General features: G+C 38.4%; 1 protein-coding gene across 2 annotated transcripts in view; it reads right to left on the reverse strand.

The window, feature by feature from the left end:
- The window catches only part of TTC8 (tetratricopeptide repeat domain 8), a 50,816-nt gene extending 35,868 nt beyond the window's left edge, over positions 1–14,948 (reverse strand). Inside the window, exons 1-3 of one of the 2 annotated variants that reach the window (XM_012773988.3) lie at positions 14,753–14,948; positions 8,469–8,498; positions 921–1,041 (exon numbers count right to left, since the gene is read on the reverse strand). In XM_012773988.3, coding sequence (XP_012629442.2) covers positions 921–1,041; positions 8,469–8,498; positions 14,753–14,866 — 265 coding nt within the window. In that variant the 5' untranslated portion in view covers positions 14,867–14,948. The remainder of the gene's footprint in view (positions 1–920; positions 1,042–8,468; positions 8,499–14,752) is intronic. The other variant, XM_012773989.3, reaches the window with a different exon arrangement.
- Positions 14,949–15,887: the final 939 nt, after the last annotated feature.

The raw sequence follows: 15,887 nt of genomic DNA on the forward strand, positions 1-15,887 counted from the left end.
TTCCAGAACTAAGTAAACATGTCAACCTATTAGTAAAGCTGGGATTCAAACTCAAGACTAATAGGCTCCAAAGTTCACAATAATGGTTCTATTCTGCTTTATTTTTCACACAAACTTCTCCCAATAAAAGATCATGTATGCAGTATCTAGAATTTAAATATTTTAACTCTAAAAGAACAAACTAATGAAGAAGAAAGACATTTAATATAAAACACATATTTTTTCTCAATTTCCATTTGAAGTTTTAAAACAGCTATTATCTTCCAAAACATACAAATGACTGAGAACTATAACAACTAATAAATTACTAAAACCACCATATGTCATGATTATTATCCAATACCATTTGTACCACCACATCTGCAAGCTGGGGACTGGGCCTCTTTGACAATCCCAATTGACAGTCACAGCCCAGGATATCACCTCATCACCTCACATGATGGCTCTTAAAGCAAATCATGTTTGATTACAATAATTGAGTGATGTTTTTAAATGATTATTTTTTTATAAAGCCTTTTAGAACACTTCTGTTGCTTGGATGCTTCCCAGATAAACAATCTTCCGATACAGCAAACAAGTAGTTCAAACAGAATGCATTTTTATAAATTATTTTCACAACGCATAATATAGCTTTCATTGAAAAATTATTATATATCAATCTCATACCTTAGGTTTAAGATAATATAACTGAGTTTTGGGGAAAAAAACTTTTGTACTATAAGGCAAAATAGAAACCATTTATTTGAGGTAGTGTTTTTTTTTCCCCATGTATACACCTGTTTCCCATATGTAATGTTTTATATATGTGTCTATAAAGTACAGAAATATATTTATATACCTAGATACATATTCCTCTTATATATATAGTATTCCTCCTCCTAATGGCATTTCATTAACTTATCTGAAAAACCAATACTCACGTGGAACTTGAGCAATAGCATTTTCATCCAGAGTCATTTCTGCAATTCCTTCCTGATCCATATCAATTTCATCTACATATACCATTTCAGTTAGTGCTCGTGCTTTTAAAATCCAAACTGCCTAAAAACCATGGATAAATAGAACATACATTAAAATAGCATGAGAAATGTTGCATAGCTTATAGAAGACAGCTATCCTTTATTGTTATTTCATTTTTTATTAAACATGTTTACCACTTAATGGATTATTCTAATTTAAAGGGCCATGTCAAAAACTAATATACAAGAAGATAAGGTCATCTATTCATCAAGAAACAACTTAATATATTGATTAACTAATAAATAGAAGTATGCCAATTATCTGACAGTCTTCTAACATTCCTTTTTAGAAGATCTTTAGAGAGAATTTTACTAGAATAATAATTTGAAAATAAATGAATAAAGTTACAACCACAGTGCTCTTTCTGCCCACCTCCTTCAGGGCCAATTCCTTCACAAAGCCTTCTTGATACTCCAATTCTATACCTACTACCCTCTTGTCTTTGTCACGGAGTATTCTCTTTATACCTCTATTATTATATGCTTACCATATTTGACAAACATTACAATTACTTGGACATATATTAGCCCTCCCTTCCCCATAATGCAAACTTTCATACCTTGTTCACTCTTGAATTATCCATGATACTATACTCATGGTTTCTGTACAAAATAGGTATTCAAGAAATGTTGGTTGAATTGAATCAAGATCAATTTCTCTTGATTTACAAATAACTAAACAACACTGATTGTTTTATGATCTAGTCAGAAGAAATCCTAATAGATTATGAGGGGGAAAAAAGGAAAAGGCAATTAAAGAATTTGCCTTAGCTTGAAAAATTCAGTGTAAAGGTGTGCACAATTCAATTTCTTGTTAAACATTATGAAACTGCTTTATCAGAAATGTTTACCTTTCTACTTAACTACAGAACAAAAGCAGAGAATAATAAAGCTCCATGTCCTATGGAGGATTTTGGAAGAAGGCAACTCTTGAAGCAGCAGCATAGAGCTAACTCTAGGGCCTAGAGCAGCAGACCCCAACCTTTTTGGCACCAGGGATTGGTTTCATGGAAGACAGTATTTCCAAGATGGTTTGGGATGATTCAAGTACATTACATTTGTTGTGCAGTCAAACCTCTCTGCTAATGATGATCTGTATTTGCAACTACTCCCCAGTGCTAGCATCACCATCTCAGCTCCCCCTCAGATCATCAGGTATTAGATTCTCATAAGGAACACACAACCTAGATCCCTCCATGCACAGTTTACAGTAGGGTTCTCATGCTCTTATGAGAATCTAATGCCACCACTGATCTGACAGGAAGTAGAGCCTATGCGTTGATGCAAACATGGGGAGCAATTGTAAATACAACTGAAGCTTTGCTGGCTTACCCACTACCACCTGCTCACCTCCTGCTGTGGAGCCCAGTTTCTAACAGGCCACACACAGTTACTGGTCTGTGGCCCCAGGGTTGGAGACGGCAGGCCTAGAGGAAGCAACAGCAAGGGAAATGTGGAGAGAGGTTGGGGCTCAGGCTAGTAGGATCTGGCGTGAAGCAGGCGGAATGAAGGTCAGGAGACTGGGAGAGGAACTGATGAGAGCTACAGGAATCTGGAAAGTCCTCAAGTAAAGAACCTAAGATACCTTTGATCCAGTCAATCTATATTCATTAAGCACCCTTTAATTATATAGCACAGAGCTAGGTTCTGAGCAGGAAATATAAGAATATAAAAACATGGATCCTTATTTTCCTGTATGTATCACTGACTGGATTAAATGACAAGGCAAATTGGTGCATGGTAGGGGGCAAGAGTGTGGTGGAGAAAATAGGTTCTATATAAAATGAAAACTAGAGATCCTTTTGTGGGCTACAGTAATTAGAATGCATGGATGGAAATTTTTTTAAAAACATCATGCTTTCATTTTAATGGGAATAAAGAAGGCTCCCTCCACAATATATTTAGATTCCTAAAGTGAAATTATATTTGGTTAGGTGACTGGCTTTGGGCTTGACTTTTCTGGTTAAGGTTTACTGGATTCTTATTAGGTAACTACTAATAAAATGTTTCCAGTGTCATATGTAAATTTAACACAACTGAATGAGTAGAATATGGACTCAAAGAACTAATTTACTTATTAAAAAAAAAAAAGTCAATTCCAATGGGAACTGCATCTAACTGTGAGAATCACCAAAGTAGAGAAACAATCTGATGTTTTCATTTATAAAATGTATATAGCCATTCCAAGAGGTCAGGGAAGGCCTCACTGGCTTGAAGTTAAATGGTCTAATTTAACTTCAAAGATGGAAATAAGGAATCCCGATTTATTTTAAATCTCTACAGTTCAAAATGCCTTACAAGTATCTGACAGCTCTAATTTTTCAAAAGGGCATTCTTAGCTCAGCACTCTCTGATGGACAGGAAGGACTGCAGCACTTTCTATTGAAACAGGAAAGCAGGAGGTGGGCTCCACGGGTTCATTCCCATATTGTTAGGGAAAACCTACATGCATTCCACATCCTACGAATACAAAGATGAGTAAATCACAGTCCTACTTCTAGCTTGGAAGAATTTCCATGTAATGGGGAAAATGTAATAACAAAAAATAAAAAGAAGTGTGCTACACGAGGACAGAAGAAGGTGCCCAGCTGCCTGGGGGTGGAAGGAAGGGTAGAAGAGAAGAATGCGGCCAGGCAAAGCAGACAGCAGAGGAAAGGCAGGCTAGCTAGAGGGCTTATGGCAAGTTTGGAAACTCCACAACAGTTGAGAATGGTTGAAGAACAAGGTTCTTCAGTCAGAGGGAACAGTCAGAGAAGAAGCTGGAAAAAAAGGTAGGGGCCAGATGATAGATCGTGAATGAGGAGCTAACAGAGTTTAATAACTATGATTTGGAGTCCTAGATAAATCAACTTTTTAAAAGTCAAATTTTTATAATTTTATAAATTATCATTTATATAGTTGGTTATTAATTATGCATGCACATATTTTATTTTTAACTGTTTTCAAGTTCATACTGTTTCATAGTTCAATCCATCATGCTTCTTGACATCCATCCCCCTACGAACCTCTTCAATGTTAAAGAGGTACAAATTTTTTATACTAAGCTAAGCAAAACATAGAAAAGAAAAACCACTATTCTTCCCTGCCAAATGAATAAATACTTCAAAAGTTAAATAGCAACATCTTTTTAACATTTTATTCAATAAGAGTCTACTTTTTCAGCCAGGCCCGGTGGCTCACACCTGTAATCCCAGCACTCTGGGAGGCCGAGGCAGCGGATTGCTCGAGGTCAGGAGTTCAAAACCAGCCTGAGCAAGAGCAAGACCCTATCTCTACTATAAATAGAAAGAAATTAATTGGCCAACTAATATATATATAAAAAAAATTAGTCGAGCATGGTGGCACATGCCTGTAGGCCCAGCCACTTGAGAGACTGAGGCAGGAGGATTGCTTGAGCCCAGGAGTCTGAGGTTGCTGTGAGCTAGGCTGACACCACCGCACTCACTCTAGCCTGGGCAACAAAGTGAGATTCCGTCTCAAAAAAAAAAAAAAAAAATCTACTTTTTCAAAAAGAGATTTATATTTGTTTCAATGAATATTGTGAATTTTTTATACTTATGGATCTATAATAAAATTTATTTAAACTATTATTCAATTTTAAATTTTATAAGTATTTGAGAAAATTAATCTTTCTGACTCTTCTGTCCTAACAAAAAATGACCTTGAAAACCACATATCACTGCTTGATTAAACATCAGACTGTTTTCAAAGAACTGCTCCTGGCAATGTGAACAATTCTTGAGATTTTAATGAAAACAGCAGATGGGGCTTTGGCTTTAAAAAAATAATAATTTTTTTTTATTTTGGAAGCAAGCCAAGTATGTTTTTCAGCCCTAAAATCCTCTGCCTGTTTTAAAAAAATAAACCCCCAAAAAGTTTAAAATTAATCAGTGATTAAAATAAAATGCATAGCAAAGCATACACAGTAATCCCAAACTTCCTCTGAATCTGAATAAAGTATAAATTTGTTTTATCAGAAATGTTTCATTTACTAATAAATGGCAGAATCATACAGTTTAAAATAATAGTTTATGCAAATTTATTGGAACATCTATGTATTGGAAGTATTGTAATAGAAATAAAAATAAGAATAGATGCTTAGGAATTTTTTTAAGGAAAAAATACAGATGCCCCCAATCTAAATGAACAATCACACTAGCTATTTCCCTTTATATCTATGAAACATAATCCCATCTCTTTCACATACTGAGTCTATAGGACATTACTCTTTTTTTAAATTTTTTTTCAGACTATTATGGGGGTACAAATATTTAGCTTGCATATATTGCCTTTGTCCCCACCCAAGACAGAGCTACAAGCATGCCAAGCATGCCAATCCCCCAGACATTACTCTTGAGGCAAATACCTGCCAGCTAACATTGGAAAGATACTGACTTGTTCTACCCTCTGTGATGTTAATCCAATTTTACTTATGAAAATAAACACATGAAGAGGTAAAAACTCTGCTGACTGAGCAAAACATGTTTAAAGTACCTGGGTCCTCTTAAAACAGAATGTGAGATCAGTAATTTAAGGCATGTAAGAAACAATTTTCCTAGGTTATTATTAGAATAAGGCTACCAAAGAAACAGTCTGTCTGACCTGATTTAGACATCATAAGAATCAGTAACACTTGATACTCTGCTACTCTATGAACACAAAAACTTAGGCACAAAATACTGAATTATTATTACAAAGCCTCATTCCTTTTGCAGTTGTGAAAATGTGCAAAGAGAAGAAACCCAAAACATATGAATAGTGAGGTGAATAGTGAGATCAAAAGAATCTAGTCAGCCTTGTTCCATTTTAGATCACTATCCAGTAGATAATTAAGTCTACAGTATAGAACAGAAAAGTAATACTAAATATAGGTTCTTCATGAAGCCTCTGTGCTAGTTTGAAACTTTTTAAATGCCATTCACAGCAGTTTTAAAAACCTTTCCTATCGCCAGGTGTAGTGGGTAATTAATGCCTGTAATTCAACCACTTTGAGAGGCCAAGGAGGGAGCATTGGTTGAGGCCAGGATTTCGAGACCAGCCTAAGCAAGACAGAGACCCCATCTCTACAAATAACAAAAAAAAAAAAATTAGCCACATGTGGTGGCTCACACCTGTAGTCCCAGCTATTTGGGAGGCTTTGCAGGAGGATAGCTGCAGCCCAAGAGTTTGAGGTTGCAGTGAGCTACGATGACACCACTGCATTCTAGCATTCTAGACTGGGTGACAGAGACCATGTCTCAAAAAAAAAAACAACACACACACACAAAAAGAATAATTCCTACAATGCAAATTATTGATGTTTTGATTTAATTTTAATTAAAATCTCCCAAATTTCCTGAAAACAAAAACCACATTCTATTATTTATAATTTAGAACCTTTTTGGTTTTTTGAGACAGGGTCTCACTCTGTTGTCCAGGCAGGAATGCAGTGGCATGATCATAGCTCATTACAGCCTCAAACTCCTGTTCACTTAATCCTCATGCCTCAGCCTCCTGAGTAAATGGGACTACAGATGCACGCCACCACACCTGGCTGATTTTTAAAATATTTTTTCTAAAGACGGGGTCTCACTGTTGCCCAGGCTGCTCTCAAACTCCCAGGCTCAAGTAATCCTCCAGCTTTAGCTTCCCAAAGTGTTAGCATTACAGGTGTCAGCCACCACCCCATCCTGGATCCTGATCCTTTTTGAATGGCTTGTACACATATTATGCAAAAAATAGTTTCCCCATCTATCATGTAAATCAAGATTATGAACATTCAAAAGACAAATGTCATCCTTTTAGAGAACAGAGTGCCACATTTTAGACTATTTACTGTGCTTAATGCTATATAGGCTTCTACAAGAGTACTTTGTCAACTGCTTTCTATTCTAAAAGGTTTGACAATTATTCATATGAACCCCATATGAGGTTCAAATAGCTTATTTACCTAAAAAGCAGTGTTAACATTCCATCTTACTTGGCAAAGCAAACACCTGGCAACTTTTAAGCTCTCTGGGGTATAGCTCGCTATATCCTTTTTCCTTATTCCCAGACTCACTGAAAACGCTCCTTGGCTAAAAGCTTCACTGGCCAGGTACCCCACTCACCAGACCTCCTGTCTGCCAGGGCTTCCTCCAGATTCATTCCCTGGTGTCTTTGCCAGTTAGCAGGTCTCTCTGGCTGCCTCCCATCCTTAACCAAGTTGATTTGGTAGATGTGGTGTTCTGGCCAGTGACCCTTCCCTCCTTCGTGACTCACTGCAGCAGGCTCTTCCCTCTGAGAGCTGCCAGGTCAGTTAAAACCAAGCTTTCCAAGCAGAGTTAGATCACTCTTTACAAAGACATACTATCCTATCCACCACGGCCTTTTCAGACACTTGTAGCTCTGCTGACTCCTTGGCTCCCTTGCCTTTTTTTTTATCCTCACTCCATCACAAACCAGCTCCCTTTCTTCCTTTTTTTTTTTTTTTTTTTGAGACAGAGTCTCGCTTTGTTGCCCAGGCTAGAGTGAGTGCCGTGGCGTCAGCCTAGCTCACAGCAACCTCAAACTCCTGGGCTCGAGCGATCCTTCTGCCTCAGCCTCCCGGGTAGCTGGGACTACAGGCATGCGCCACCATGCCCGGCTAATTTTTTATATATATATCAGTTGGCCAATTAATTTCTTTCTATTTATAGTAGAGACGGGGTCTCGCTCTTGCTCAGGCTGGTTTTGAACTCCTGACCTTGAGCAATCCGCCCGCCTCGGCCTCCCAAGAGCTAGGATTACAGGCGTGAGCCACAGCGCCCGGCCCCTTTCTTTCTTTTTTTATTTATTTTTATTTATTTCTTTTTTTTGAGACAGAGTCTCGCTTTGTTGCCCAGGCTAGAGTGAGTGCCGTGGTGTCAGCCTGGCTCACAGCAACCTCAAACTCCTGGGCTCAAGTGATCCTACTGCCTCAGCCTCCTGAGTAGCTGGGACTACAGGCATGCGCCACTGTGCCCAGCTAATTTTTTCTATATATATATTAGTTGGCCAATTAATTTCTTTCTATTTATAGTAGAGACTGGGTCTCGCTCTTGCTCAGGCTGGTTTCAAACTCCTGACCTTGAGCAATCCGCCCGCCTCGGTGTCCCAGAGTGTAGGATTACAGGCGTGAGCCACTGCCCCCGGCCAACCAGCTCCCTTTCTAAGCCCAGGGTTCCCCTTGCCTCTTTCTTTATTTTTCTCACCCTTCTGGCCGATCTTGGTCATTTCTATTTAAGCTTGAAGTCTTAATGAATACAGTGCATTAGTTCTACAAGGCTATCCATATACCCAAAAGTATTGGAAATATAAGTTTATTTACATAGAAGGTACAGAATATCAGGTAGATATGGCTAATTTTATAACACTAAAAATAGATATGCAGCAAATTTTCTAATCTATAGCAACAGCTAAGCAATAGCAATTATTCTATAAACTACAGGTTATAGCTAAATCTTTCTTTACCTGAGACACTGGCAATTCAGAATCTGGTTCCTGGAAAGCATTAAGAAGGTAGTAAACATCTTTTTGAAGAAATACAGTTCTAAAATAAAAAGTCTTAATGACTAACCAAATATTTGTAGGTAAACTCTAACTCATTCAATAAAAATCCAAATATTAACTTTAGTCTTCCTCTACAAGTGCTTTTAAGAGTTCTGTAATATACACTGAAGAGTGCTAAATTTTCTATGGTCAGAAAATTCTAATTATTCTAACTTCATTTAGAACACAAAGAAAAATATCTTACCTACTTGTATAATGAAGACACTATCTCAGAAATTAAGAATAATTTTATAACTATACCAAAGAAGTATTTCCTCATAGTCAAGAATAAGTTCATGGTGGTTAAAACACTCAGACTTTGCTCACTTAGGGAAAAGGAAAATCCAAATAATATAAACTCTTTTATTATACATAAATATAATGGGATTTAAGGCTGACAATAACAAATTAATTCTGACTGTAATGTCCTCTAAGAGATTTTTATAAATAAACTACATAATATACACTGGTGCCAGATGCTAAGCTCAGCATCTGAGGTTTTTTTCTGTACAAATTAAATAGAAACCCATCAGTAAAAAAAAATCAGAGTTAAACCAATTTTATTTATAAAACATCTACACTTACATGGTCTGTCTAGTCAGCAGCATCTGTTGAGAACTTAATCTGTAGTATGTTTTATTGGGGAAACTACTAAGAAACAGAAAAATGAGAAAAAAAAGAAAAAGAAAAAGATCCTTGCTTTCTATGGCTCTAAATCCAAAAAGAATACCCCATATATTTTTTAAAGAATATATTATCAGTGCAAGTAATGTGCAAACCCTGTGGTCACCATGCAAGGATAGGCAATTTATTTATCATGACACATGGTAGAAACATGAAAGGAAAAGGGTAAGCTAGGATAGAAAATGAAGGCCCCAGAAGATGGGATTTAGAGAAGATTTGACAATCAACTGAACCGAACACAAAAGAGCAACTAGAGAACACATAGAAAGTGGAGTTTTTCAATTCCAGTGTGCATGAGAAGGATCTGGAAAAAGCACAGGTTTCCTAAACACAGTCCATACATAAGGAAATACACTGATACAGGAATCAGATGGCAGATGAAAGTAGGAACCTTTTCTGTTCTTTCTTCTATTTATTTGTATACATATCCGTATGGCCCACTATCTCATTTGAGCCTCATAACAACCATCTGAGGGAAGCAGGCAGGGATTACTGTCCATCTTACAGTTAAGGAAAAAATTCAGAGATGTTAAGTAATTTGTTCAAAGTCACACAAATGGTTGAGAGAAGCAGGTGCTCTTTCATGCCAATATCTCAAAAAAATGAGTTGGAAATAATAAGGCAGAACTGAAGGGTAAAGTTTAGGAGAGATACAACATAAGGCCAATAGAGAAATCACATGGGGTAGGGGGTGTTTGCCAGAGGTGATTACAGACAATGCCTGGAAAGGAAAACACCTAAAGGAGATAGAAGCTACTGATACTAAGTTAAAGCTGGAGGCTTGTTATTCTGCCAGGGGCAGGTAGATTCCTCCTGTGGCCCAAACTGAAACCACTAGTTCAGCCTCAGAGGATTCTGTTCACTGATGATCTTTGTGATCTTTGTCTTGTGCTACTGCCCTTCAGAAATACATTTATGACTGACTGTGCAGGTGAAGAAACATGGCATGTAGGGAAATGATGTGATGTCATCATGTGACTATGGAGGTCAGAGAAGAAATGGAGAGGCCTAGAGAGTGAGGAGGTGTAGAGACAGGCAAGGGATTATGTGGATGGAAAATGGAGACCAGGCCAAAGGGGGTACCAGGTAGAGAACACATGAATTCCGGAACATTCTCCTGGCACCCAGCTAGGTGCTGAAAACATTCTATGCAGGAAGGCAGCTAGTTAAATATATTACAGTACAATGTGTCAAACGCTATACTCCTATTATGGACAAATTATAGACAACTAAGGTGGAAGGAAGAAAAAACAGAAGACATGGGGGATAAGAAGGGAGACAGAGAAAAGGGAAATTATTCTGGAAATTATCAAGTGCCAATCATTTACGAACTATATTCAACATCCTTTCACCATCCATTTCACTGGATATTTTCCTAACAAATGCTTTCCAGATTACCAACAATCCTTTAAGAAGAATATAAATGACAGAATCCTACATGCAAATATCTCTAGCTATATAGAGACAGTAGCAGCTAACATTTTTTTGTCACTTACCACGTAATAATGAAAACCCTTACAACAACCCTTTGAGGTATAGGTATATTATCATATCCATTTACAGATGAAACAAAACTCTAGGGTCAAGGTGTAGAGGCAGTATTTGAACCTAGAAACTCTGCATAAAGAGCATCCACTTTGCTGACCACTGTAGGATGTAGGGAGACCAAGGACAGGCACAGTTCTCTGGAGATCTATCAAGAGCAGGACTATGAAGGAATAGAGTCAGGATGTTTTAATTTGGAGACAGGGCAAAACTTTTTAAAAAAATCACTGAGGCCTTCATCTTTGGGTTATAGTTTTGTTATTTAAATTAATCCACCCATATAGGGAACCACAAGTCAGGTTCACTTGGTCTAGCAAACTATTTCTACAGGTATCAACACAGTTTAGTAAAAAGCACCAGGCCTCCCCCTAGAGTCAGAAGACCTGGGTTCCTCAGGGAGCCACTTAGTTTAGTGACCTTGAACAAGTCATACAACATTCATTACCTTCTCAAATTGGAGCAATATTACTTATTTCACAGTTTACCTTTAAGGACTAATAATAAAACCTTGCATTTTTAAGAATACTTCATAATTTTCAGAGTTCTTTCACATATACTATCATGCTTATTCAAATATAAGGCTAACAGATAAGCACCAAACCATCTAAGACTCCCCTTTTCAGAACTCAGAACTGACTCCCACTTGTGACAGATCCAATTAAAACTTCCCTCTGAATCCCCTTCAAAGTAAATAAGAGGCCATAGAAAGTAGAATGGCACTGCCTAAAACCAGCAAATACTCATTACCATCAACTTCAAGTCACATCAGTTTGCTTCCTCCCTTCCTCCCTAGAGCACAGCTTTCTCTTAGGTTGTTGATATTACTTTAGGGAATTAAATCTCCAGATAATTCTGAATGCAACTTCCTAATTGCCGCCAGTATTTACACTGGCTAATGAGTCTGCCCAGCTTTACTTTTAAATTGCTGAGTTGTTACTCAGAAATTAGTAATAAAAGGAAGGGAAAAAATTGTAAGAGAACAAAGAAATGGATGGGTTTCAGAAGGTTAGGGAGATTTAGTGACCAAGCAGCCAAATGGGAATGTAATCTGAATAGTTTAGCAGGAATACAAATTTATAAAGTGAACTGCCCCAGAGTATAGAAACAAAGGATTAAGTCTGGCTAAGTCTCCATGGCCCCAGAGAGGAAATAAATTAGATAATCATGCAAAAAATATGCTTTTTGGCTTGGATCACCAGATCATGTCTCAACCAACTACTAACATAACCCACTGGGGAGCCCTGGTTCCACATCTTTCATTTAAGTCAATGGTGTTCAGACACTTTATCACCTTCAAATCATTTACAATAATAACCCCCTCCTCTCAGTAACATCTTTCATTATAAGCAGCAACTGGGGGCAGGGAAGGAGAATGTGAATTAGAAAAAGATTTCTCCCATTCTGATATATAGCTAACAGTCCCACCGTCAGAATCACTGATTTTAATAATCTAAAAACCTATCAGAAACCTACCCCATCAATGAAAGCACATTATCTTTTAAAACTTCCATTGCCTGAAAAACCTCCATGTTTTATGAACTGTTTAATTATAATGGAGGCAAAAAAAATCAGGACTGGTTTTAAAGCCATGAATCTGACATATGGAACACAAAGAACAGTAATCAGATTAAGCAACTAATCAGGATGATCAACATGAGCTGTAGAAGCCAGCATTCCCTCTAGGTCATACGGTTGTATGGAGGACTGTTTTGTATTTCCTCCTTTTATATCATTACTTTTAACCACTATTTCAGTCATAATTTAAAGAATATTTTGAAAAAGACAATGCATGTCTGTGAATTGATTATTCTTACTATATTTTATCAAAAAAGGGAAACTATAATAAATTAACCAGCTATCCTTTTTTCTATATTCTTAACACATCCAAAGTTTAATATCCTTCATGCTTGTAGAGCCTGCCCTGTGTTCCTCACCATTCTAACTACTCGATAAATGTTAGCCATCATTTTTGTTACATACATTGTTATTCTAATCATTAGAAATATATAGTATTTACAGAATTAAACAACCATAATCCAAACATCTGAAATCCAAAATGATCCAAAATTCAAACTTTTCCAAACCCTGACATGACACTCAAAGAAAATGCTCATTTTGGATTTCAGATTTTTGGATTCAGGGTGCTCACTTTATGAGTATATTGTAAATATTCCAAAATCCCCCAAAATCCAAAGTCTGAAACACTTCTGGTCCCAAGCATTTGGAATAAGGCATATTCAATCTTTAGTAAACAATCAAGAAGTCATTGAAATGAACACATATAAAGTCCTGGTCACAGAGCCTAGCACAAACTAAATCTCAATTGATAGGTGCAATACTGAATGACACTTTGGACTCAAGATTATAGGATCTTAACCATTAATAAAAACACTGCTGCTTTGCCAATAACAGTATTTCCCAATGTGACAACATCTCCCAAGGATAACAATGAAGATACTTGACTCTTGCTCTGGGGCAAAAAAAAAAAAAAAAGAATCAGTGGTCAAAGAAGTTTCAGAATTATTTGATTACTTGCATTAATCAAAATTAGGCAAATTTAGCTTTTTTCAGAACTACTCAGAGCCTTTAATAGGAATTCTGAATCTCTAAGAAGGAATATATATTTCCCAAATGCATTTAATGAGGAAAATTCCTTTTACTGAGCAGCTCTTGGGATTAGGGTTCTATGGAACACAGAATGGAAACTACCCTAACTCAATGGAAAAATGGAAACAGCACGTAAGTTCCCGCAAACCATTGTGCCCAGAGCAATATTTTGCCCAATTCTCAAATATATTTAATTGTAGAATCCTTTTTTTTTTTCTTGAGTAGCATCTATGGGATTACAATACCAATAAACACTTCGGGAAATGCTTGTCTTCAGAAACGCAGTTCTACTAACTAATGTGAACGAACACGAACAGAACCTAGCTTAACATTACCACTAACATGAGTTGTTCCCAGGGAGATGTACTATCTAAAGAACAAAACGTTCACCTCAACAGGTTATCACCCATCCGTCTGCTGGGAGCTATGGCAGTGACAGTGTCCACATGCAGGCCTCTGCTTTTGTAACTCCCTTCAATTTCCCATTTTTTTTCTAACATCTCCAAGGCCACACCATTAAAGGAAAGGCTGGAGAACTCAAACTGTATAGTTACATTCTGCATTTACTAGAAGCGGTGACAAAATGCCACAGCTCTACCTTTATTCTCCCATTTTCTCCTTTTTTGCCTCATCCAGGTGACACCTGCCCACCAGAGTTGTGCCTCTCACACACATAGTATATTACCTTTTTCACTTGCTATACACAATATTACTGTAGCTTAAGCTCTCTTTTTAATAAAATGCCATCATTCCTTCTTTCAAGGAAACTTTCTTTCTCACTCCTCCTCCTACAATTATCGCTTTCCTTGCCCAGTTAATTTCTTTAAATAAATGTATATTTTGTTCCTAGATTCTCATGTCTCCAATTTGTGTAAAACTCATGGCCTCTTAATCAGAAGCTCCTTCACTCCCGGACAGCTGTCTAAAGATGAGGCAGGAGGATCGCACGTTTGACTCAAAAACAAATAAATAACTAAAAAGGCAGCTATGTTAACAGGGGGTGGAGAGTCACAGGTTTGTTTCTACATAATTCTTTTAGAAAATGTGCACACGCAGAGAGCACAGAGCCCATCCGTATGCAAGTATAGATGAATTACCAAAGTTCCTCCTCAAAGTAAAATTCAGGGCTCTAATTCTGGGACACTCAAAGAAAAAGGGAAGCTGAAGTTTGTAGAAGGGCTGGTCGTGGCACAGAACTCGTGGTCCCCGGGGATGCGGCGGGCAGGGACCCGCCAGCCACGGCTCCAGAGGTGCGCGGGCAGCCTCGCCTGGGCCTTCCTCCCCGGACTCCCCACCCGGGGGTCGCGGGATTCCCCAGAGCCCTCAGCCTCAGCGCCGGGATCCACAGGCTGACGGGGGCTGGCCTGTACCTGGTCATAAGGGGACTTCTCCAGCATCTGCGTGCACAGATCGGCGCAGAGCTGGAACTTCCTGCGCCTAAAATAGCTCCAGGCCAGGAGCAGCGGCTCCATCTCTGAGCCCATGGCGGCCAGCAGGGCCAGCGAAGGACCAGGGCCCAGCGGAGGGAGGGCGGTGGGTGGGGAGAGGGAAGCAGGCAGCGTCCGGCTCTGCCCGGCAACGCGCCGCGGCTGAGGCCTTGCCAGAAAGGTGCCCGCCTCGCGCCTGAGAACAGAGAAAAGAAAAAAAACACCCTGAGCAAAATTCAGCTATAGAGTTTGCCAAAGCTTGGCTGCAAAAAATATCCGTACTTCCAAACGCTACAGATTTCATTAATTTTGAGAAGGCACCCTGGCTAACCAAAAGAGGTAGTGAGTTAGACACCTCTGCTTGGGGTCCTCCAACCCAGGAGGCGCAGTTGCCTAGCGACCGAACGCTCTGCTTGCCCCGCCAATACGGAAAAGTCCCGGGAGTTGAACCTCTCTCTGTCCAGTCTCTCATTTCTGTTAGCTCATTTTTACTCCTCTCAGTCACCTGCGGATTCTAGAAACAACAAACGGGTGTAAAGCTTCTACAATACCATCCCGCCCATCAGGACCCAGAGGGGCCTAAAACTCTACAGTCTATTTCTGGAAGTCCTTCTCACCAAATCTCAAGTGTCGAAATTGCAAGGGGCTTGCTTAGTCCAATTCACTCACTGCACAGATGGGAAACTGAAATAGGCTGACAGAAGAGAAATTATTTTCCTTAAATCGCGTGGAGTTAGGGAGCTGGGACTGTAATCTGGTTGACTACATGCTATTAATACTTTTGTTAATTCGAAGATTATAGGGATTCTGGATTATAAATTAGTGACATTTTTACCAAACTAGATAATGTATGCAAAGAAAATTAAAAAGGAGCTTTGCAAAACACCGTCACCAGACACGTACGGTTTGTTAAGTGTTGACTTGTGCAGAGTGATTTCTTCAGGTACCTTTCTGACTTTTCCTCTAGAGATTCACACAGATGACAAATATCTTTAATGGCAATGGTTATGAAAAGAGAAGTGTGACAAGGGATATTTTTTCCTTGCTTCCATCCTACCAGAGTGGGAAGGGTAGGAAA

Source organism: Microcebus murinus, chromosome 6 (genome assembly GCF_040939455.1).
Source record: "Microcebus murinus isolate Inina chromosome 6, M.murinus_Inina_mat1.0, whole genome shotgun sequence".
NCBI lineage: Eukaryota > Metazoa > Chordata > Mammalia > Primates > Cheirogaleidae > Microcebus > Microcebus murinus.